The sequence below is a fragment of the Drosophila virilis genome, chromosome 2 (assembly GCF_030788295.1).
Source record: "Drosophila virilis strain 15010-1051.87 chromosome 2, Dvir_AGI_RSII-ME, whole genome shotgun sequence".
In the NCBI taxonomy this organism is placed as follows: domain Eukaryota; kingdom Metazoa; phylum Arthropoda; class Insecta; order Diptera; family Drosophilidae; genus Drosophila; species Drosophila virilis.
Genome location: NC_091544.1, coordinates 6,592,493 through 6,614,178, shown reverse-complemented (window position 1 = coordinate 6,614,178; position 21,686 = coordinate 6,592,493). Strand labels below are relative to the sequence as shown.

General features: G+C 43.4%; 2 protein-coding genes across 5 annotated transcripts in view; one reads left to right on the top strand and one right to left on the bottom strand.

Annotated features, from left to right (window-relative positions):
- The window catches only part of Itpr (Inositol 1,4,5,-trisphosphate receptor), a 23,260-nt gene extending 8,511 nt beyond the window's left edge, over positions 1–14,749 (bottom strand). The window contains exons 1-7 of one of the 3 annotated variants that reach the window (XM_070207102.1): positions 14,539–14,749; positions 13,785–13,962; positions 3,317–3,616; positions 2,317–2,387; positions 2,141–2,256; positions 1,283–2,075; positions 7–1,205 (exon numbers count right to left, since the gene is read on the bottom strand). In XM_070207102.1, the coding sequence (XP_070063203.1) occupies positions 7–1,205; positions 1,283–2,075; positions 2,141–2,256; positions 2,317–2,387; positions 3,317–3,417 (2,280 nt within the window). In that variant the 5' untranslated portion in view covers positions 3,418–3,616; positions 13,785–13,962; positions 14,539–14,749. Of the gene's footprint in view, positions 1–6; positions 1,206–1,282; positions 2,076–2,140; positions 2,257–2,316; positions 2,388–3,316; positions 3,617–13,784 lie in introns of all 3 variants that reach the window. The other 2 variants (XM_015171396.3, XM_070207103.1) reach the window with 2 other exon arrangements.
- Nmdar1 (NMDA receptor 1) lies at positions 7,874–21,686 on the top strand. 2 transcript variants are annotated; one of them, XM_002054594.4, is made up of 15 exons: positions 7,874–7,997; positions 14,957–15,225; positions 15,313–15,435; positions 16,164–16,388; positions 16,449–16,651; positions 17,152–17,317; positions 17,376–17,481; positions 17,544–17,704; positions 17,764–17,980; positions 18,055–18,250; positions 18,717–18,929; positions 19,190–19,618; positions 19,978–20,150; positions 20,214–20,470; positions 20,531–21,686. In XM_002054594.4, exons 2-15 carry the CDS (start codon positions 15,058–15,060, stop codon positions 20,846–20,848), a joined length of 2,955 nt encoding a protein of 984 aa, XP_002054630.1. In that variant the 5' UTR covers positions 7,874–7,997; positions 14,957–15,057; the 3' UTR covers positions 20,849–21,686. The 2 variants fall into 2 exon arrangements, with proteins under 2 accessions (XP_002054630.1, XP_015027744.1); XM_015172258.3 differs by having other exon boundaries at positions 7,875–7,979.

Below are 21,686 nucleotides of genomic sequence, written 5' to 3'. Positions count from 1 at the left end.
ACTTACCGGTTGGCCCTTCCACTGCAAATGTATTTCATACTTCTCGGCCTCACCGTTGAGGCTGGCACTGTCCCAGGTGCTCGTGGTGGAGTTGGACTGCAGATCGGAGCGATCCTCGTCATCGCCGGCCACCTCGGTGAGCGTGGCGAGGCAGACATCCTCGGAGGCGCCTTTGTAGCAGCGCACGGCAGCATCGCCGCGGAGCGCCTTGATTTGTGTATCGATCAGAATGTCGACGTTCTTGTCGCTGAGCACGCTCTTGCAGATCAGCTCTTGGGTGACGGCAATGGCCTTGCGATTCGAGACGCACAGATCGGACAGATAATCGAGGAAGCGCGAGTCCCAGTTGTGCATGTTCTTGCGCACGAGCCCCACAAAGGTCTCGATCTCGGCGGCCGTGATGTGCTTCTCCAGCAGCTTGCGATTGTTGTGCAGCAGCGCGGTGATTGTATCCTCGGCCAGGATGTCATAGCCGATCTGTTTCTGCATCAGGCCAAAGTGTTTGGCTATGTACTCCTGGTTCTTGCGGTAATCCTGCTGCGAGAGCCGCAATATCCGATAGCACAGCCTGAAGATGTTCTTGTAGGGCGCATTCTTGGGATCGCTGAGCTCGTCCAACCGCAGGAACGGCCCATCGCCCGCACTGTGCTCCTGGAAGGGACCGTGCAAGATCTTGAACAGCTGCTTGAGTATGTACTGCTCGCGCAGCAGCTTCTGCCGATCGCGTATGGGATTCTTGATGGTAAACTCCAGCGCCTTGGTCTTGTTCTGCTCGTTCTCCATGCCGGCTATGAAGTACACAATGTCCTGCAGCAGCGAGATGAGAGCGCGCCGCTCATTGATCGAAATGCTGCCATTGTCCAGCTTGCTGGTCACCATGGCCAGCACTTTGCACGCATCGTTGGCAAAGTCCAGATCGCGCACCTCCACCGGCGACACGGGTATCAGGGCAAAGGCCTCCTTGTCCTCTTTGATGGGCGAGCAGCAGACCTTGGACATGACCGGCTTATCGTCGTCCACATCGATGGGTATCGATGTCGCATGCACCCACGTGTTCGAGCAAATGTGCTGCAGTCGCACATAGCTCGACTGCGGCACCAGGCTATCCGGCCGGGCCATTGTCGTCGCATCCAGCACAAACACAGAGGCTATGTCGGCCGAATAGGGCACGGAGACCAAACGATATAGCTTGCCTTTCGGTTTCTCTGTGCAAATGCAAATTGAAGTTGTTGAAGGTAGATCTGACACAGGTAAAATTAGAAGAAATTCCTTTGGTACCTACCATTCAGGGTGGAGTTCATTGTAGAGCTAAGTCCCGAGTCTTTGCTACAGTCGCCCAGCAAGGATTCATGAGCGTTGGCAGCAACTGTTCCGGCCGCCACATCAGATTCGGACTCGGCAGCCAAATAGTGACCCGTCGCCAGATGCTTGAAACGATACAGAGAATTCCAGTCGCCGGCGCCACCTCGACACGAGTCGTGCTGCACCACCTCGATCTCCCAGAGCGCCTTGCTGCTGGTCGCCGCTGTGGCACTGGTGCGGCCCGTGGTGCGCAGAAAGACATGGTACTGTTTCTTGTACTCGTCCATGGTAAGAAACTTTTCCTGCTCGGCGTGAAAGAGACGCACTACGTCGCCGCCCTTGAGTATGTGCTCCTGGTTCTCCTTGTGCTCCATGAACAGTGAGATTTTCCACGAGGTGGACGAATTGAGTACGTTGACCTCCTTGCAGCCGGGATTGTCGGGCAGCTCATAGTTGGCGGCCACGTGCAGATTCTGCTGATCGGCATTCACCGGACTGAGAATCACCTTGTCGCCCACCACGACGTAGTCGCCAATGGAGCGCAGCTTATAGAACGGCTTTATGTAAAACCAAGAGCCCTCATTGCCATTCGCATCCAAATAGACACGCATCGCATTCTTCTCCAGCAGCGAGGGCAGACGCTTGTTAACCGTCAGATACTTGTTCGACTTCAAGTGGAGCAGCTGCACCACAGCCCGGCCGTACTGTATGAAGGTGCCCAGCAGCTTCTTGTTCTCCGTTTCGTTTTGCTTCTTCTCAATTTCGGCGGCATGCTACCAAGTGGGCACATACTGTGAAGGCGTTCTTTCATATTTAACTATAACTGAATGGAGCTTACGTGCAAACGCTTCAGCAGATTGGGATCTGTGTTGGAGCTGGCCGACTGCTTGGCTGCCTTCCAGAACTGCTTCTGCGCAGAATACCGATTCATGGGGCATATTTTGATGAGGCAATCTGCAAGGCGAGTGCATTGAGTGGCATTAGCTTGAGTGAGTCGAGTCATTAAGTACTTACCTCTAAACTTTTTGGGCGGACAACTCAAATCTCCAGCCTCGGGGCACACAACGGTTCGATCATCCACCAGACTTGAAAATAAATAAATGTCATGAGCTTTTCCGATTGCAATCAATCAATATTAAAACATGATATGGCATTAGGCATGCTCTTTAGCTAATTAACCTACTGGGAGGGACTCAAGTTCTGATGGTATTCGAATTACTTATCAATTGGATTCTACCTATAATTCTATATAGAATTAATGGATCTCAACTGATAGTTCCTTAATAACTTATGGACTAAGGTCTAAATGTAGATCATTTCCAAGCCCATAAAGTATATGTATATATTCCTCAGCAGCATCAATAGTCGAGTCGATCTAGTCCGTATGTACGAACACATGGATCGCAGAGCCTATATAGAGACTTGACTTGACTCGCAATACGCGTCTGTTTCCGACGATCGATAACTTGCCGCGTTTTCAAGTAATCGATAAAGATCAAAATCGAAATCCTATTTTGTGAGCCAAGCTGGTAAGTTCTAAGAAGCTTCTAGCTGCTAGAATAGTATATATATATCAAGTATCTTTCATTTTATAGCTATCGCCACCTTTCCGCTATCATCTGGCTATAAATCAAGAAAATACATCTATTTAAGCCACAATTCTTTTTCTTACTTCCTTCTTGCTGTTTCTAATTGTTTTTGGCAAATAATTGATGTTCTGGATTTAATGTAATTTTGTAATTTGCTTTGCAGGAAGATTATTTGAATCGAATTCCCTTTTAAAGATGTTGCTAGTTCTAATATGCTCTAATAAGTAAACCCCCAATAGACGTAGGGCTTCCATGGACACCTAAGCAAGAGATTGAGTCGCATTGCCATGCAACAGTTGGCTGGCTGTACTCAAACATCATTCACTGAAATGCCATTCAACAGCGAGTACTTCTGGTCATAACATATATGAGTGCGAGTGCGAGTGCGACGAGTGTCCTACAAGCATGTGACAAATGGTACTCACCCGAGTGTGCTCAAGAAACCGCAAACGCTGCCCTCCGCATAGAGTGAAACAATGTCGCCCAAGTGGAGGAAGCTTGCCGAGCCAATTATATTGTCGCCCATGTCGGAGGATGTGGGCCGCAACAGCAGATTCTAGATTGTTGTGTATGGTGTGCAGATTGTCGATGGGTGGTCTCCGCCCGCTCCCGCCGGCTCCCGACTCTGCGTTTAATTGCCTTTGTTTTGTTTGTAGCCGTTTATGCGAGTTAATTGCAAAGATTTGTCGCTGTCCTCGTTGCCGCTGTATGCTATATGCTGTATCCTGTGTGTGAATAAAACAAATATATATTTATACTTATTATATATTTGCGAGCATTATAGTTGTAAGCAATCACATGGGCGCTGTTTACTCTAATTACATGACATAACCCAGTTATAATTAGTTATCGAATTACTTTTATCAGCAGGTTTACTGCCATTGACCCACAGTGGTATCGGGGCTATCTTAACAGTTTTCGGGCGTTACGCCATTTGGGGCGTGTCGCCAGATAATTTATTCATAAATCATATGCCCACAACTTTCTCATTTCTCCAAATATGCGCACACATGTCGCTTCACAGCGGGCATTTAATTTTGTGAGGCTTTGTGTTCCTTTTAGTTTAGTTTATAAAAACTTAAATATAAAAGCTCTATTTGAAATATCATTTTGTATATCATAAGCAGATTAAGTTTATCTCCAAGTTGTACTTGTGATATTTAGATAATATTTCTAATATATTATATTATATTATTTCTATATGTATATCTATGTATACAAAAGGAAAACTCTTTATACACAAAAATTAATTAATTAATTTTTCAATATTAAGAATTCTAGTTATATTCCTTGAGTTTAAGTTAGGATATTTTCTTTAGCTGGCAGCGCATAGCCCAAGCTCATTCTGCCTCTGTTAGAAAACGCTGCAGGGTATCTTCGTGTCGGGCACTCCCAAATGTTTCTACCTGTTACATATATTAGGAAAAAAAACATATCGCTTTTTTCTTTCCGTTTCATATGTGCACAGGCTAAATTGAAAACAATATTATCTATGTGTATCTATACAATTAAAAGCTAAGCAAAAATTAAATATTATTTAATTTTGTTTTGGACTCTTCAGTCCATTGGACAACGTGTCGTATACCTAATATTTCTTGTATAGTGAGAGCTTCAATTTACTAATATAATGTAATAAAATAATTTTCAAAATAAGTTAATTATGTTTGTATTATTTAAAAATGAATTAGCTAGCTTTTTTCCCGAAAAAACAGTTTTCACTAAATTTCAAAGTAGGGACAAATTTTACATACAAACTTTTGACTTTAAATTATTTTAACTTTTCTGCGCATTGACTTTTGAAACCTTGGGACAACGGTTCGTATGCTTAATATTAAATATGCTCTGCTTTTGTGATGGGAAATGTTTTAGGCCAGAACTTGTTGTTTTCACAATGTAAGTTTGTCGTTCGCTTTAACGATTCATTTACTCAGTACGATTTTTTTTTGATGATTTGTGTCTATTGTCCATAGATAATGGCTTGATACGAACTAAAAGCTGAGCGAGACAAAGTGCCATAAAAAAACAAAAAAATGCCATAAAATTGTAAGCACAACGAGCGAGAGAGAAACAAATGTGATGGGTTTTATTGTTTTCAAGTTTTAATGTGGCAGCATGCCACATTGATTTTTACAAAGTCACAAATTGTTGTCTCTTGCTTAACGTACCGGAATCTTAGTAGAGTTAAAGGGCTTGATGTTTGTAGAAGTTCGCTAGCATAAATTGTACGTAAGTTGAGCGAGATATAAATAAGCTGAAAGTATCTCAAAGTCACTTTGCTACTTACAAGATACAAGCAGCAAGATAAACAAATAATCAATAAAATACATGCAATTTCCTGATTCCATGCGCTGAGTTATTAACTATTAAACATGTGATTATTTTGGTTCGGCTCGGTCAACGGCACTCAGCGATTTTTATTATAGCCCCAGACCATAATCTTGAGCAATGCTCGGCATACTCGATAGCGATGCCTGTGTGTGTTCCTCTTGTTTATCAACCGGCCGCAGCACCGGAATATTAATTAGTTGCAAGAAATTGGACAGAAAGCGAAAAGCCAGTTGAGTATTAGTGAATGTCTATAGAGATTGGCTTGTCAGGCATAATGACAGGGGTAATTAATACAGGAACAAGGCACGTTGTCGAATTCCTGGCAGTCCTTTGCATGCCAATTGGGATTTGGGCATGCCAATTAGAATGCATATCTAGCCGGCAGCTTGGCCCATGTGCACACATTTATGTTTGTCAAACAGGAAATTAAAATTTCATAGCTGGCGCTTGATGTGGGCCAGAAATGTCATGCTGCAGCATGTGGCATGTGGCAGGATATGAAGCATGCCCGCCAGCAAAGTGTGGCTGGCAATTGTGCTCCTACGGCAAGGGCGATTTTTCAAATCAGCTGGTTCGCATCATGGGGTCCAGGGGTGCTCGTTAAGTTTTTAATGCATTCTCATAGACATGAAACGTGCTCTTTAATTTGTTAACACACAATGGAATTTATGTGGAATTTATTTAGAATGGCATTAAATTAATTAACAAGCAATTCAATCAAATTATGCGCTCAATCACAACAATCAAACAGCTTCCCACGCATATGGATAGGCCGAGTTATGGTACACACATCTATTATGTGTGTGTGTGTGTGTGTGTGTGTGTGTGTATTGGAAGCAACGATGTATACACATGCCTGTGAGGCGGCGGCAGTTTAGATATTTGCCTATTTCTCTTCTTTTTTTTTGCTGCTGACGGATGCTGGCAAAGCCTCCGCATACCAACACGCACACACACACACACACACACGAACACGGACAGCTCACTTTTCTGTTTGCCAGGTGTACATTTTCATGCTCGAGGGAAAACCACTTACAATTATCTTCACAAATTGTTGTTTTTTTTTTTTTTTCTTTGAATATAAACAAAACGCAGCACAACAAATTTATGCATATACAATATATATATATATATATATGTTTCTTTTGCACTATAGATTTTTAGTTGAAGTCGTTAATAAATAATTGATGATTTTATTGGGCATTTAAATTTTCTTTCTCCTTTTCGGATGCCCGCGCGACCGCAAATAACAAATGCTACAAAGAACCTCAACGACGGCGACGGCGACCCACAAGAGGCCAGCGCTCAATTGAAAATGCTGCAAAAGCTTATGCGTCGAGTTGCGGCCAAAAAGCTCAGGCGAGCTGCGAAAGCTTTTTAAGCAATATAAGGCAGTGTGCCGTGCTGTGTCGTGGGCGTAGCTTTTTGAGTGCGTTTTTTTTTCTTCTTTATCCTCTTCTCTTTTTTTTCGTTAGCAGCTGCTGCCGTTGTTGTCGTTGTTGGCTCAAACATATTGCACACACAACTTTTGCTTTCATTCATGTTTGCTTGCTGCCGCTGCCGCTGCTCACCCCCCCCTCGCCGCTCGCACGCTTTACGCATCAGCGCGGCGAATTAGCTTTCACAGTTGGCCTCTCGCCTGATGCATTCGCTTGAGCGCCGCTGATGGGGCGTGTGCAAATTTGATTTGATTTCAACAAAGACGACGACGAAGATGACTAAGCATGTTTAATGCAAATGCAATTGCATTTTCCGGGTCAAGGTCATGATTAACTTAAGACTCAAGACTGTGTGTGTTGTGTGTGTTGTGTGTGCTGTGTGTGCTGTTGACGCTTCAGAGCCTGTTGCTGTATTCGAGTGGGTTTTCGTACATTAGCTGAATGCAAAGATTGACAAACGACTTGACAATGGATTGGGCTCAAGGAGTACTTGAAGGTCTGGAATAGTTCACTTAAGCGCTCGCCTTAGCAGGCAATTTTGTCAGAGAAACACATAACTCTTCTGGCTGATTTTTAGCACACAAAATACTTGCTGTGTAGTTATTAATACTAAAACTAATGCAATTATGGAATTAGTTATTAGAAGTTAAGCCGCTTTTTTAGACGCCATGATAAAGGGCTCGACATTGAGTGACCGCGCTTAACAAGCGTCGCATGACTTTCAGACAAATTCTTATCGGCCTGTCAATGCACTAATCTAATTAGACAAATTATGGCAAATGCAAATTAAAAACCAATCAATTTTCAACTAGATTAAAAACCCTCAACTAACTTCCACACACACACATGCTAACCGAAATCTCTTTGCGTTATGCGTGCGGCAAAAGCAACGTTACAAAGCACAAAAAAAAAAAAAAAAAAACGCCACAAGTGGTCGGCGCAATATGCTGGCGTTGACAGCGACTGCGACTGCGACTGCGACGCGGACGAACGCACGTGCGAACGGTACAAAACAGCTGTGCGCCGAACGAAAACAAGAACAAAGCGTAAGTCGTTAAAAACAATAGGCGAATGTTTGTTTACATGCACTGGGCGCAGGCGTAGCGCAGCTTTCGTTAAGCTTCAAAAGCTGCACGAAAAAAAGCTGCTTGGCAACGCGAAAGCTGCGCAGCACAGGCAAAAGTTTTCTCACCCAAAACGGGAACACACATTCAGTAGTAAAGCGTCGCGCCAGGCGCAAAGTTGTGACCAGCAGTCCAACAACAGCGGCAGCGACTGAGCCAAAGGCAGAGCCGTCGAGTGTTCATTGCGTAGCGACACGGTGCGTATGGGAATCGTGGTAAGCGTACAGGCCGCGACTGAACTCTGGCAGCCTCCGCTGCCGCCGTCGCAGCTGCCGTCGCAGCTGCCGTCGCCGCTGGCCATTGGTTATGCATGTGAAATAAAATGATAGAAATGTGAAAAGCTTGTGCTTTTATAAACTTGTAATGAAACACGACAGCAGCACGAAAACTGAAACAAAAGAAATTAAAATCTATTTTGTTCAAGACAAAAATTTACAGTGAAAGTTGAGGCAGCACAGCCCCAAAAACTCTCGACCAACAAGGATAAAAGTTCTATGTGCCTGTGCGTGTGCGACTGTGCGTCTCTGTGTGTGTGTGTGTTAGCGTGCGTGCGTGCGTGTGTGTGGGTGTGTGTGTGCGCGACAGCAAAAGGAATAGAGAAAGCAAAGCATCCCGTAGGAGTGGCACACATACAAAAGTGTTTGCATAACTTAAGGCGCCCGCTGCCCTGCGCGTGTATACACATACACATAAACACATAAACGTATGTCTGTGTGTGTGTGTATATAGAGAGCCAATATAATGTGATTAAAGGCAAGTCCGGAACTCTGTACAAAAAAAGGAATTGATGCCAAATATAGGACAAATGCTGCCTGATGCTAAATGTGAATCAAAAAAAATACACAAATAAAAGGCGTCGCAAATTTTCAATGATATGATTTAAAGGCGTGGCTGCTTTGTGTAACTCCGCTCAATCGCCATGGATCCGCCCAGCACGGCCTATAGCATTGTCTACTGCGCCGTTGTCAGTACATTGTTTATTATATTTGGTTACGTTATTTACATCATATACACTTTTTGCTACGGGTACGCTGAAGCAGAATTTCGCACTAGATTCTTCGCGCTCTGTATGCATTCATCCAATTTTCATCCCCAGATATAAATGATTAAGTTATTTCCTTTCCCTATAGGGGCTAATAACACCGAGGCTGATGAGAGTTTTGCGTCTGTCTGGTTCAGATATAGCTACGATTAATGCAATTTCTCTAATGATTTTACAAAGCAGAAGAACTTAAATATATGTGCGGGAATTCAAAAAATAATATCCTTTCAAAAATTTGTCCATATGTCTGTATATACTTGTAGCATATGCTAGCATAAAACTTTAACAACAACATAAACTTTTGAGAAACTTTAGAGCTATGATTAGCAAAATTAATTGTATTGATATTGAGAAAAGTTTGTTATTTAACAACAATAAATTACGTTTTTATGACAAGCATACGAAACCTTCTAGAGCCGAAACCTTTTGAGCTCCTACTTTTGAATGAATGAAGAATCTATTAAATATGCTAGAATTTTGTGCAGCAAAGAGGACTATTTCTATTGGACGTTCCCGCAATCCCTTGGCCATTTAATTATTAGACTACCAAAAAAGAAAGCAACTTGAACATTTGAATTACTACTTGGTTACATTTTGAAGCCCATAAAAAACCTAAACAACAATCAACGAGCGAAAAAATGGATTTCCACACAAACAACGAAAGTCAACAATGTTAAACGGGGCGAGTGGCAAGGACGTGTCGTCCGTATGCCAATAAACAGGTTAAAGGTTCGATCAATTCAATGGAGCGCAACGGGAACAAAACATATGTTAAGCAATTCGTGTGTGCAAAATGGGTTAGAAAATTGCACCAAAAAAAAAAATATCCTTGATAAACACGCTGAGCACAAATTTCGGAATGATTCCAAGCAGGAATCAATAGGAAAGAAAAAATCTCTTTTATTTAAAGTTGAACATAGATCTGTCGAATGGAATCATATATATATCATATATAATAATTGTTATTTAAAACAATTTAGTTGCTCTGTTTAAATTTGAAAACGCGGATTCATAGATATTGAAAAACTTTGCTGCCCGAATCGAACCTTAAAGTGAGGTCCTGGTTCAAATCTTCATAAAAAGCTCCTTAAACACGTTATGTATTATAAGATACATACACACACACACACACACACACTCACACACACACACACACACACACACACATGCTCAGTAAAGCACTCAGTGCAAACACAACGCTTTAGCAAATGGTCCTCGCTTTGCTCCTTGCCGTTGTCCTTTGCAACTTTATTGGCTTTGGCAGCTTTACAACTAAAGCCGGCGAACAATGAAAGGGTTAAAGGTTAAAGCAACAGGAGCGCAGAGAGGCGACTTTCAAAGTTTTAGGCATTGATTGAAGCTTTTGTCTGAGCGACACTTTGGGGAATTGCCCCGCTGCCTGGCAACCCCGCCAGTTCAAACCCAGTTGCCATAAAACAATTGTCGTTTATTTGCCAAAATTCAATTATATGAGTGAACCGAAATTTGTGCAGCACATCCTGTTTGTGCTCAACATGAGCACCAGGATATCCTGCCAATTTGCCAGGCCACATACCAGAGCCCAGAGCCCCTCTCAATTGCGTTTGATACTCTGGCGAATTTCGACGAAAATTCATATAAATCGAAGTTTCTTCAAATGTCAGTAAAATATATTTCCCAAATTCGAGAAATGCGTTTTCTTAGTATATAAACTAAGCGCATATTTTGTGACTAAATGTGGGCGATTAAACACGACTTAAAATAATAGCTCTGAGATACTTTTCCAAATTTGATTGAATTTTATAGAAACTACATAATATACTTCGTACTTCCAAGTTATTGAGATTAATATTGATTTTGTTAGATCATTTTTCTTTTATTTAATTTGTAGACAAATTTTTAAGAGTTTTTAAAGAAAGTTTCTATGAGTTTTTCGAAACATTCCAAATACTTTTGCTCCTGCTGAAATTCTAATGGGCTTTTCTTGAAACAAAGAAACTATTGTAGGCTCTTTTTTGTAATTTAAACATATATCTCTTCTGCCAGCCCCTCGGCTGAAAGCAAACTGTTCGCGTTTAGATACACAGCCGCACACAAAAGTTCATTTGCATGTCAGCTCGAATTACACAAAAGCCGCCGCCGACTGTTGCTGCCAGTTGCAATCGGGTTCAAAAAATGCAATCCACAAATTGGAACAACCAACAACAGAAAGCACAACAACAACAAAAATACCAATTAAAAAAAATGTAAGCAATGGCACGTTTTCACACAAAACCATATACCCATAACAAACATGCCACATAAAGAAAAGGGTATGCGGTGCCAAAGAGGGAGTCTGAACTGGCAAAGGGGATATACCTAGGAATAGCTGTGAGTCAGTGTGATCGATGGGGTCCACGCTCTGGGATGGAGTAGAAACCGCAATGTCCGCGTATCGAAAGGTTTATCAACTATTTATAATTGAATGCACAAAAGGTTGCGAAGAAATGCAGCTGTTCGGTCGGTCGGATCGGTCTGGTATATATACTATATATAGAGATCGTTTTGTTGCAATATGAAAACGTTTTTCTTTACTCCAAGAAATCGTGACCAAACTAAACAAATACAAGTACTTTTATGGTTTATCATACTTATGACAATGCTTTCTGAGGCTAACATAATCTTATATTAAGCTTGATCAATTTAACTAAAGAACATATAATAATATATATTTATTGTCTTTGATTTAACCATGTCAGCCAGCTCGTTTCTCTTTCTGTTCTTAAACGAACTTGTCTCTCAATTTTGAGTCTTTATAGAGTACTCATTCAATAGATCCGATTGAGGTCGAATGAATGAAACTGGAAACGTTGACATCTATTTCCACTCGGAAATAAGAGTTCTTATATGCTGAGTATATCAGGATAGGGCATATATCATTCCCATAAAGTAAAAAAGTAAGATAAAAAGTAGCTGCATTTAGCAAAGCGTCTTTCTGTCAATGTTTTAGTAGAGTTCACATTCAACTTTATGCTGTATCGCATTTGAAAGCGAAGCTTACTCTCTGGATGGAAGGTGATTCACAGCTCTAAATAAACTAACGACAATCCATTTACATAATCGTAATAAAAAATGTGCCCATAAACAAGTAAATTTGTGCACTTCCATAGAAATCTGCAACGTGACCAAAATATAAAAACCCTTTTAATCAAAAGTTTTTAATTTAACTGTTGTCAATAAAACAAAAGAAAGGCATCTTTAGCAAGTCGCAGATTAAATACCCTACGGCTCCTATGCGAAAGCTTTATTTTCGACCAATTTTAGTAAAATAGCTTTGATTTAAAACGAATTTACAAAAGTGTAGCTAAGTTTGGATGGCATATCTTGAAGACTAACTTTTTAGTTTAGCATTCGATCGGCCTCAAACTCATTTCAATTTTCACCCGCAACAGTGGTAAATTGGCGGATCAACGATCTTTAGGATTTATCTATATAATATATAAAGATCCGATGGACGTACAAAAAGTCTTATAATGAATCAACTTAGCTTGATCAAAGAGATCAAGTATATATGGAGGATGTCTTTATATATGCGTTACAAATTTCGTAACCCATTTATAATACTCTGTGCAAGGGTATTGTTTTTGGTATTTTTTGAAGAGTGTTGCGTGCGTGTCCCTGAAATTGCACGGATTTAGCTGTGTGCATAAATAATTGTTTCTGGTTACACGAGTCTGATAATTGCCCTGCAAAGCGTTCTGCTGATATCGATATTGATAACACGACTGATTTCAATCAATAGCCACAATTTCAGCTGATTAAACATGCATACACACACACACACACGCGCACACACACACACGCTCACTTTTAGCATTCGCCATTGATGCTTGATATAATGAAGGGCCCTCAATTGAAGCCCAGCTGCAGGTCAACAAGTACAGCAGGTGTATCTTTTATTTATCAGCTAAATTGTCGTTTAACTATTTATGTTAATGGAGCATTTTTAAATGAGGCACGCGGCAAGCGGCAAGCGGCTCGGCAAAGGCATTTTTACTGCCGCTCAATTGATCTGCAATTTATGCACATACATAAGCACATAGAGGCACACGCACACATGCACAGCTACATGCACACAGCATGCACATGTGTGTGTGTGTGTGTGTGTGTGTGTGTGTGGATTCCATGCATAACTGTAAGTGCTCTCAATGGCTCAGTCATTGATTTTTGCTAAAAGTTTAATTGAGTCGTCATCGACAGTTTGCTGCGGCTCACATACACACATGCACACACACACACACACACGTGTGTGTCTGTTGTGTGCATGCATTAATAAATAGATTTTATGTGTATTTGTGTGTGTGGGTGCTGTTAAAAAATTCGAGCTGCGCGTGAAATTTTTTACAGCTCGCAAAAAAAAAAATATGTAAAGTTGAATGCAACGCGTGCGGTGGCTGCTGCATGTGGCGCCATCTGCCCATTCCACTCAACAAAAACAAGTTACGTACGAAAGCTCTTACGCTCTGCGCCCTCTCTCTCACTCTCTCACTCTCGCTGGCCAACAACAATCTGGCGCTTAATTAAGCTCGCGTCTGTCTGCTGCCCTCTTTTTCATTGCAAAGTGAGAGTGCGAGAGGGCGTTGCTGTTGCTGTTGTTGTTGTTGTTGTTGTGTTTGTTTGTAATTGATTCTGAATAGACAGCGAACGGGTTGAATATTTTGTGATTTGTCTTCAATTATTCAACTTGAAAGCAAACTTGTTTTACCAATTAGCTGTACTGCCATCGTACCGTTATCAAAGAGTTGACTCTTGACCCAGTTGCAAGTGCAGCAAGCCCTTTGAAACCCGCAACATTGCCAGCGCCCAGCTGAGCCAAACAACAGGTGGAACGGGTTTTTCTTATAGGGACCTATGAACACACACACACACACACAAACACGCTTATGTATATACATACAAAGGCATGCACAGCAGGTTGAGTAAATTGTCGGTATGTACTTACCGTTTCAGTTATATAGCAAGTGCTCGGATTTGTAATCTAAACTGTTGTGTTGTGCGCTTTACAGATTTGCTTGCAGAGATATTTTTACGTTGGCTTAATAGTTGCTATAGTTGAATCATCAGATCGATCACATATATGTATATATGTATGTGTGTGTGTATGTATGTATATGGGAGCACTGATCGTAAATTGAATAACTTTTGCAAATCAAATTTTATGGCCACATACTCATAGACACACTCGAAATGGCACTCGAAAGAACTCAATATAATTTTCACCTTGAGTGCGCGCACTTAACCACAAAAAGCGCAAAGGGGAAGCAGAAGCAGAAACAGAAACAGAAACAAAAACGGCGCCCGACCGCATACAATAATAACAATAACAATGTTTGAGCAGCGCCAGCGGCAGAGGCAGCCGTTCGCCGCTTTTGCTGCTGCTGTCAATAAGTAAACGCAAAAAAAAAACACGCGACAACAATTCCGCGTACGGCAGCAGCAGAAGGCGATACATAAACTACGCTCAAAATAACGTCAACAACTACGCCCCCGCGCCCACTTACCGCTGGGGCAACAGCAGCAGCAGCAGCAGCAGCAGCAGCGGCAATAACAACGCGACAACGCCAAAAGACAACTTTTGAGACACCGCACTGTCCGCGGCAGCAGCAGACGACGATAAAGCCGACGTCAACGTTAACGTCAACGCAAGCAAACAAAACGCGCAAACAATGGTCAATTTTCAATTTCAATTTTCTCACATTTCCATGCACATTTTTGATCCAGCCAACATGCGCACTTCGACCCACTACAGGGCCACACACTTTTTCAATATATTTAAAAACAAATTGGCAGCTTAAAGATGATTAAAATGCGATTTTAGAATGCGATTGTTTTTTCTTTTTAATTTTGCTTGCGCAGCGCTGCGCGATAAGAAAATACGCGACAATGCGACACGCGACAACGACGAAGACTGAACGCAATGGGCGGGCAACAAGTGTCAAAAACATATGATCGTTCAGTCTCCGTACGGTCTGGCAATATCGAAGCGAACTTTAACATATGATAAGTTAACGAAGCGGATTGGGCAGCGCTGCACACTTGCGATCAGCAGTGGCAACGCCAAAGAGCGGGAAAATTTGAAGTAAACATTTAAGCATTTAACACTTTTTATTGCAGAAAATGTTCAGAGCATAATAAATCGCGGGCTGCTAAAGAAATCAGCGCGCCACCCAGCTACAATTGTCAAAAGTTGCAAACAAAGAGCCGCACGCAGCAATATGGCTGCTGCATTTGCTTATCGCTGGCTTTTGTGTGCGGCTGGCATTGTTAATGTGCTGCCGATTGGAGCACAAAGGCACACAGCTTCAGATAATCCCTCAACGTACAATATAGGCGGCGTATTGAGCAATTCTGAAAGCGAGCTGCACTTTCACACAACAATAGCGGTAAGCGAGCCCATGCCTTTCAGTTCCCCTAACAGGATTGCGTAATTCTAATGTGATTTAATCCTGTAACCTTCCCCCCCCTTGCAGCATCTAAATTTCGATCAGCAGTATGTGCCGCGCAAAGTTACCTACTACGATAAGACAATACGCATGGATAAAAACCCAATTAAAACGGTGTTCAACGTCTGCGATAAGCTCATCGAAAAACGAGTAAGTACTAACTAACAATTAGGCGCAGTCCCGACAAAATCTGCATCTCGGCTGGCAACGCAAATACAATTACCAGTGCTGCCACCCCTCGTTTGGCGCCATCTTCATTTTAATAATTCAAAAGGAAATGAATCGGAAATGACTCGATGACAAACGGTAATTCGCCTGTGCATATCACATACACTCATTTTGTTCGCTCGTTTCACTCGGATGACTGCCTTCGCATTTCGGCGAGCAAAATGGAAGCAAATAATATGCTTTTCAAGATAGTCCTAATTTAAATACCCTGTGCTACTAGGCAAACTAAAATGTCCAGTTGGGACTTCAACAGAATTCCCATGGAAAAGCTCTCAGTTGAAATGCGAAAAATGAACACATAAGGAACTCTGCCAGGGGCATATTACAAAGATGTCCTCAGGCTTCATTAATCACACATTGCCTAGTACATAACTCAGCTGTGCTCCATTGGAATCAATTTGGAACGTGTAATTGTCATTTATCATTTGTGGCCATTTTGAGCCTTTCATTACACACCCAGGAGAACGAATCAGTGTCAGTAGAGAGCTGGCGCCAGGCGTTCGGGTTGTTGCCAGCAAATGATGCACACACATTTTGGCAGTCGATTGCAAATGCTGGTGACGCCCAATTCGATTTACACTTCCGTTTGTCTTGGCCTCCAGTGTTTGCCCCCGCACCGTTTACCTTTCGCATTTTGTGCCGCTTTTCAGGTCTACGCCGTTGTCGTTTCGCATGAGCAAACCTCAGGTGATTTGTCGCCGGCAGCTGTGAGCTATACCAGCGGCTTCTATTCCATTCCCGTCATTGGCATATCCTCGCGGGATGCGGCCTTTTCCGACAAGAATATCCACGTCTCTTTCCTGCGCACCGTGCCTCCCTACTATCACCAGGCGGACGTTTGGCTCGAATTGCTCAGTCACTTTTTGTACACCAAGGTAAGCAAATGCTCCGAATTATGACGCGTTAACTTATGGAATTCTCATTGCCCTCGACAGGTAATCATCATTCACAGCTCCGATACGGATGGACGCGCCATCTTGGGTCGCTTCCAGACCACCTCGCAGACCTACTACGACGACGTCGATGTGCGTGCCACCGTGGAGCTGATTGTTGAATTCGAGCCCAAATTGGAAAGTTTTACGGAGCACCTGATTGACATGAAAACCGCACAGTCTAGGGTATACCTCATGTATGCCAGGTAAGTTAATAAAGGGTTTAGAAATTGTGAAAAAATACGGTCGCCTAGAAGTATGCTACATATTTTCTTATGAGTTTATAGGATTATGTTTAATGGGAAAAAGTAGGTCTATCTTCGGCACACCGATGCTTTGATACCCTGGCAGACATTTTGCTTTTTAAATATGTGGGAATAGTAAGGCTCGTAAATGCTAGGACAAATGGACTTGGCTAAATTAGGTCGGATTAGGACTCCATAGTAATATATTTAATGGGCTCGGAGATGTCTACTTCTTTTTCATTATAAATTGGAAACGCCCAAAATTCTCTATTAAGGAAAATCACCTTTAATTTTATAGACACCAAAGCCTTTAATCACCGCAATGGAGATGGAATGGCCTAACCCTTGGCCAGACTCCAATCCATCTATCATTTACCAAAAGCTGCTCAGCTTGTTGAGAGCGTAGCCATTATTCCATGTCCCCAGGCCTCTTAAGATATATCTATGATATCCATTTACAGCACGGAGGACGCTCAAGTGATATTCCGCGATGCTGGTGAATATAATATGACCGGCGAGGGACATGTGTGGATTGTTACCGAACAGGCGCTGCATGCGAACAATACGCCCGACGGAGTGCTCGGCCTGCAGCTGGAGCACGCCCACAGCGACAAGGGACACATTAGGGTAAGTCAAGTAAGTGAATGGAGGCACAGTTTAACTATTCATGATTCATCGCTTGCAGGACAGCGTCTATGTGCTGGCCTCGGCCATCAAGGAAATGATTTCGAACGAGACCATCGCCGAGGCGCCCAAGGACTGCGGCGATTCGGCGGTCAACTGGGAGTCAGGTGAGCATTTAATATGGCCAGGGAGTGCAAAATAAATGCATCATTAAATGCGTGTCGCACAGGCAAGCGACTGTTTCAGTACCTGAAGAGCCGAAATATTACGGGTGAAACGGGTCAGGTGGCCTTCGATGACAACGGGGATCGCATTTACGCCGGCTACGATGTGATCAACATACGCGAGCACCAGAAGCAGCACCTGGTGGGCAAGTTCAGTTACGATAGCGTAAGTGAATACACATCAATTTAAAAGTGCGAGATTCCCAAATTGATTTCCCCTTCCAGCTAAGGGCCAAGATGCGTATGCGCATCAATGACAGCGAGATCATTTGGGGCGGCAAACAGAAGCGCAAGCCGGAGGGCATCATGATACCCACGCATCTAAAGGTGCTGACCATAGAGGAGAAGCCCTTTGTCTATGTGCGGCGCATGGGCGACGATGAGTTCCGCTGCGAGCCGGACGAGCGTCCCTGCCCGCTGTTCAACGCCAGCGATGCGACAAGTAAGCTCCATAACCAGAGTACCCAGCCCCTCACTCCTATCAATAATTGGCTCAATCTTGTGCTCTGTCCACAGCGAACGAGTTTTGTTGTCGTGGCTACTGCATTGATCTGCTCATCGAGCTCTCGAAGCGCATCAATTTCACCTATGACCTGGCCCTGTCGCCCGATGGCCAATTCGGACACTATATCCTGCGCAACAACACGGGCGCGATGACTCTGCGCAAGGAGTGGACGGGCCTCATCGGCGAGCTGGTCAATGAACGTGCCGAGTAAGAAGTCTAGAAGCTACACTCAGAGAAAATATAGTTACACAAATACGTTTATCTTAAAATTAAGTATGAATCCCCCTTGCAGAGGGCATTCGAAGTTTGTCGTAAGGATACTTCTCCGACCCCATGAAGTATATATCTTCTTGATACTGATCAACTGGCGAATCGATATGTCCGTCTGTCTGTTTCTCTGCGAACTAGTCTCTCAGTTTTAAAGCCATCGTCAGGAAACTTTGCAGATGTCGAAACCGGCTGGATCGAACTAATATATCATATAGCTGCCATATCGATCGATCGATGATCGATCGAAAAGTAGGTTTATGAAGATATCTTAACCAAACTCGGCCTTAACTTAACATCGGTCTTCTTTCCCGTTCTCATTATATAATCTTTTCTCTGAGTGTACGAGTAGCTGCCATTTGCAATCGAATTTGATTTAATTTGTGTGTTTTCTATATATTTCTAGCATGATCGTCGCACCACTAACCATTAATCCGGAGCGTGCCGAGTATATCGAATTCTCGAAACCATTCAAATACCAAGGCATTACAATACTCGAGAAGAAACCGTCCCGATCGAGTACTCTTGTGTCTTTCTTGCAGCCATTTAGTAACACGCTATGGATCTTGGTAATGGTGTCGGTTCATGTTGTGGCGCTCGTGCTCTATCTGCTGGACAGGTGCGTAACAAATGACAATCTTAATTTCACATCTAACCAAAACCCGGACACAAACCTTAACCCAATCATACCATCGCAAACCCAACCCCATCTTGTTGAGTGTTGGCCTGGACATGATGCTCGTTGCCGTATTTGACGGTTGAAGGGCAGCGAGCCGAGCGAACAGCCTCACGTAGAAATCCCCAGACATCACTTAGCCATGGTTCCAGCTGGACAATTGAGCATACGTTGTACTAACTCAGTGATTCTCTAATACTCAGATTCTCACCGTTTGGACGCTTCAAGCTATCGCACTCGGACAGCAACGAGGAGAAGGCCCTCAATCTCAGCTCGGCGGTGTGGTTCGCCTGGGGCGTGCTGCTCAATAGCGGCATTGGCGAGGGCACGCCGCGCAGCTTCTCGGCCCGTGTGCTGGGCATGGTCTGGGCTGGTTTTGCCATGATTATTGTCGCCTCGTACACGGCCAATCTGGCCGCCTTTCTTGTGCTGGAGCGACCCAAGACGAAGCTGAGCGGCATCAACGATGCCCGTCTGCGCAATACCATGGAGAATCTAACCTGTGCCACGGTCAAGGGCTCATCGGTGGACATGTACTTCCGCCGCCAGGTGGAGCTATCCAATATGTATCGCACCATGGAGTCCAACAACTATGTTACCGCCGAGCAGGCCATACAGGATGTGAAGAAGGGGTAACTTGCCAGCGTTGGCTTCGACTCTTTCTTTATAGCTCAAATAGTCGCATGATTTTGCCACTACAACTAACTAACAACAACAACAACTCTCTTCACGTTCCCCACTCAATGCAACCTCTTAGAGTTCTCTTTATCGCTCTACCCCCCTCTGTCTTTCTCTCTCTCTCTCTCTCTCTCTCTGTTTCTCTTCAGTAGCCGTAGTAATCGTATTCTTCCCGTACTTAGAGAGCCTCTAAAACTATTTCCTCTAAAAAAAAAAAACAACTATTTTATCTACTCACGTATGCGTTGTACTAACATATTCTAAGTCCCATTTGTTGGCTTGGATTCTAAGAGATCTGATCTTTCGCTTGCAGCAAGTTGATGGCTTTTATTTGGGATTCGTCTCGGCTCGAATATGAGGCTTCCAAGGACTGTGAACTGGTCACGGCTGGTGAGCTCTTTGGACGCAGCGGCTACGGCGTTGGCCTGCAGAAGGGTTCGCCTTGGACGGATGCCGTAACGCTGACCATACTGGAGTTCCATGAGAGTGGGTTTGCGCATAGCTATACTGAGAAGCAACAATCGAAATCAAATATGTTTCTCTGCACAGGCGGCTTTATGGAGAAACTGGACAAACAGTGGATCTTTCATGGCCACGTCCAGCAGAACTGCGAGCTCTTCGAGAAGACGCCCAACACGCTGGGCCTGAAGAACATGGCGGGCGTTTTCATTCTGGTGGGCGTGGGCATCGCCGGCGGCGTGGGTCTCATCATCATCGAGGTCATCTACAAGAAGCATCAGGTGAAGAAGCAAAAGCGCCTGGACATTGCTCGGCACGCGGCGGACAAATGGCGCGGCACCATTGAGGTAAAACCCACTTGACCCTTACCCAAAGCCTGGCATATGAAACTAATCTCTGGTTTGCAGAAACGCAAGACAATACGCGCCTCGCTGGCCATGCAGCGACAGTACAATGTGGGTCTGATGGCCAGACAGCCGCCCGGCACCATCAGCCTGGCGGTGGATAAACGCCGCTATCCCCGGCTGGGCCAGCGCCTGGGACCGGAGCGCGCCTGGCCTGGGGATGCGGCCGATGTGCTGCGCACACGCCGACCCTACGATCTGACCAAGTCGGGTCTGGTGCCGCCAGCGCTGGGTCTGGGCAAGACGCGACCCCAACAGAATCCATTGCCGCCGCGCTACTCGCCCGGCTACACCAGCGACGTCTCGCACCTGGTCGTCTAAGTTAACATTTTCGCCTCGGGCTCAATGAAGCCAGAGGCATAGGGATATTATTAATCAACCACGAACATTGATGTCTCAGCGGAACATTCATTTGCTCAATATGAAAGTCTAGACTTAATCACAGTTTATTTATATAAGTGCTGCATTTATGTGTGTGTCCAGCTAACATAATCAAAACCCAGAGTCAAGTTGTATTTATATATATACAAGCACATTTACCATATATATATATATATATATATATACATTTATTTGATGGCAGTTAAGTTTGTGTAGTTGTCTGTAGATTAGTATAAGAATTTGTTGATCTCCATGTTGAATTGTCCCCCCTTCCACATGCTTATTGCTACTGCCCATGTCCGCTTGAGCATATCCGCACTTTTATGCCCTACCAATTGTTATATATGTCAAACGAATTGTAATTCATGAGAAGGAGAAGGATCATCAGAAAGCCCACCCATTGCTGCAGAGTGTATACTAGAATTTGAACACGATTTTCCGGCTATAATACTTAATTTGGGCCGCAACATAAAAGCTCCGATTTTCAAGCAACTTATACACTGCGAAAAGAAAAGCCTATTTATTATATAAACAATGTGAAACGAGTGCAGCTTTTCATTAACCGGCTGAGTCTATTAATCAGATCGATTTGAGCAAACAGCTCGTTTGAGAAACAAATACAGCTAAACAAACACATTCACAAATAGTTTTCAAAATACTTGAATTTAAGCGAACAGAAATGGAAAACAGAAAACAGAAAACTTTAACTTGTCATTGAAAAAAAAAAAACATAAAATGTCTATCTAATGTTAAGTGTGAAAGTTAACAGCATAAATAA

Bases quoted from the DNA above. Each gene is read 5' to 3' on its own strand.
- Nmdar1 (XM_002054594.4), top strand. From the start codon at position 15,058: ATGGCTGCTGCATTTGCTTATCGCTGGCTTTTGTGTGCGGCTGGCATT. The intron at 17,981-18,054 runs GTAAGCTCCATA...CTCTGTCCACAG, and splicing joins CAACGCCAGCGATGCGACAA to CGAACGAGTTTTGTTGTCGT. The intron at 18,251-18,716 runs GTAAGAAGTCTA...ATATATTTCTAG, and splicing joins CTGGTCAATGAACGTGCCGA to CATGATCGTCGCACCACTAA.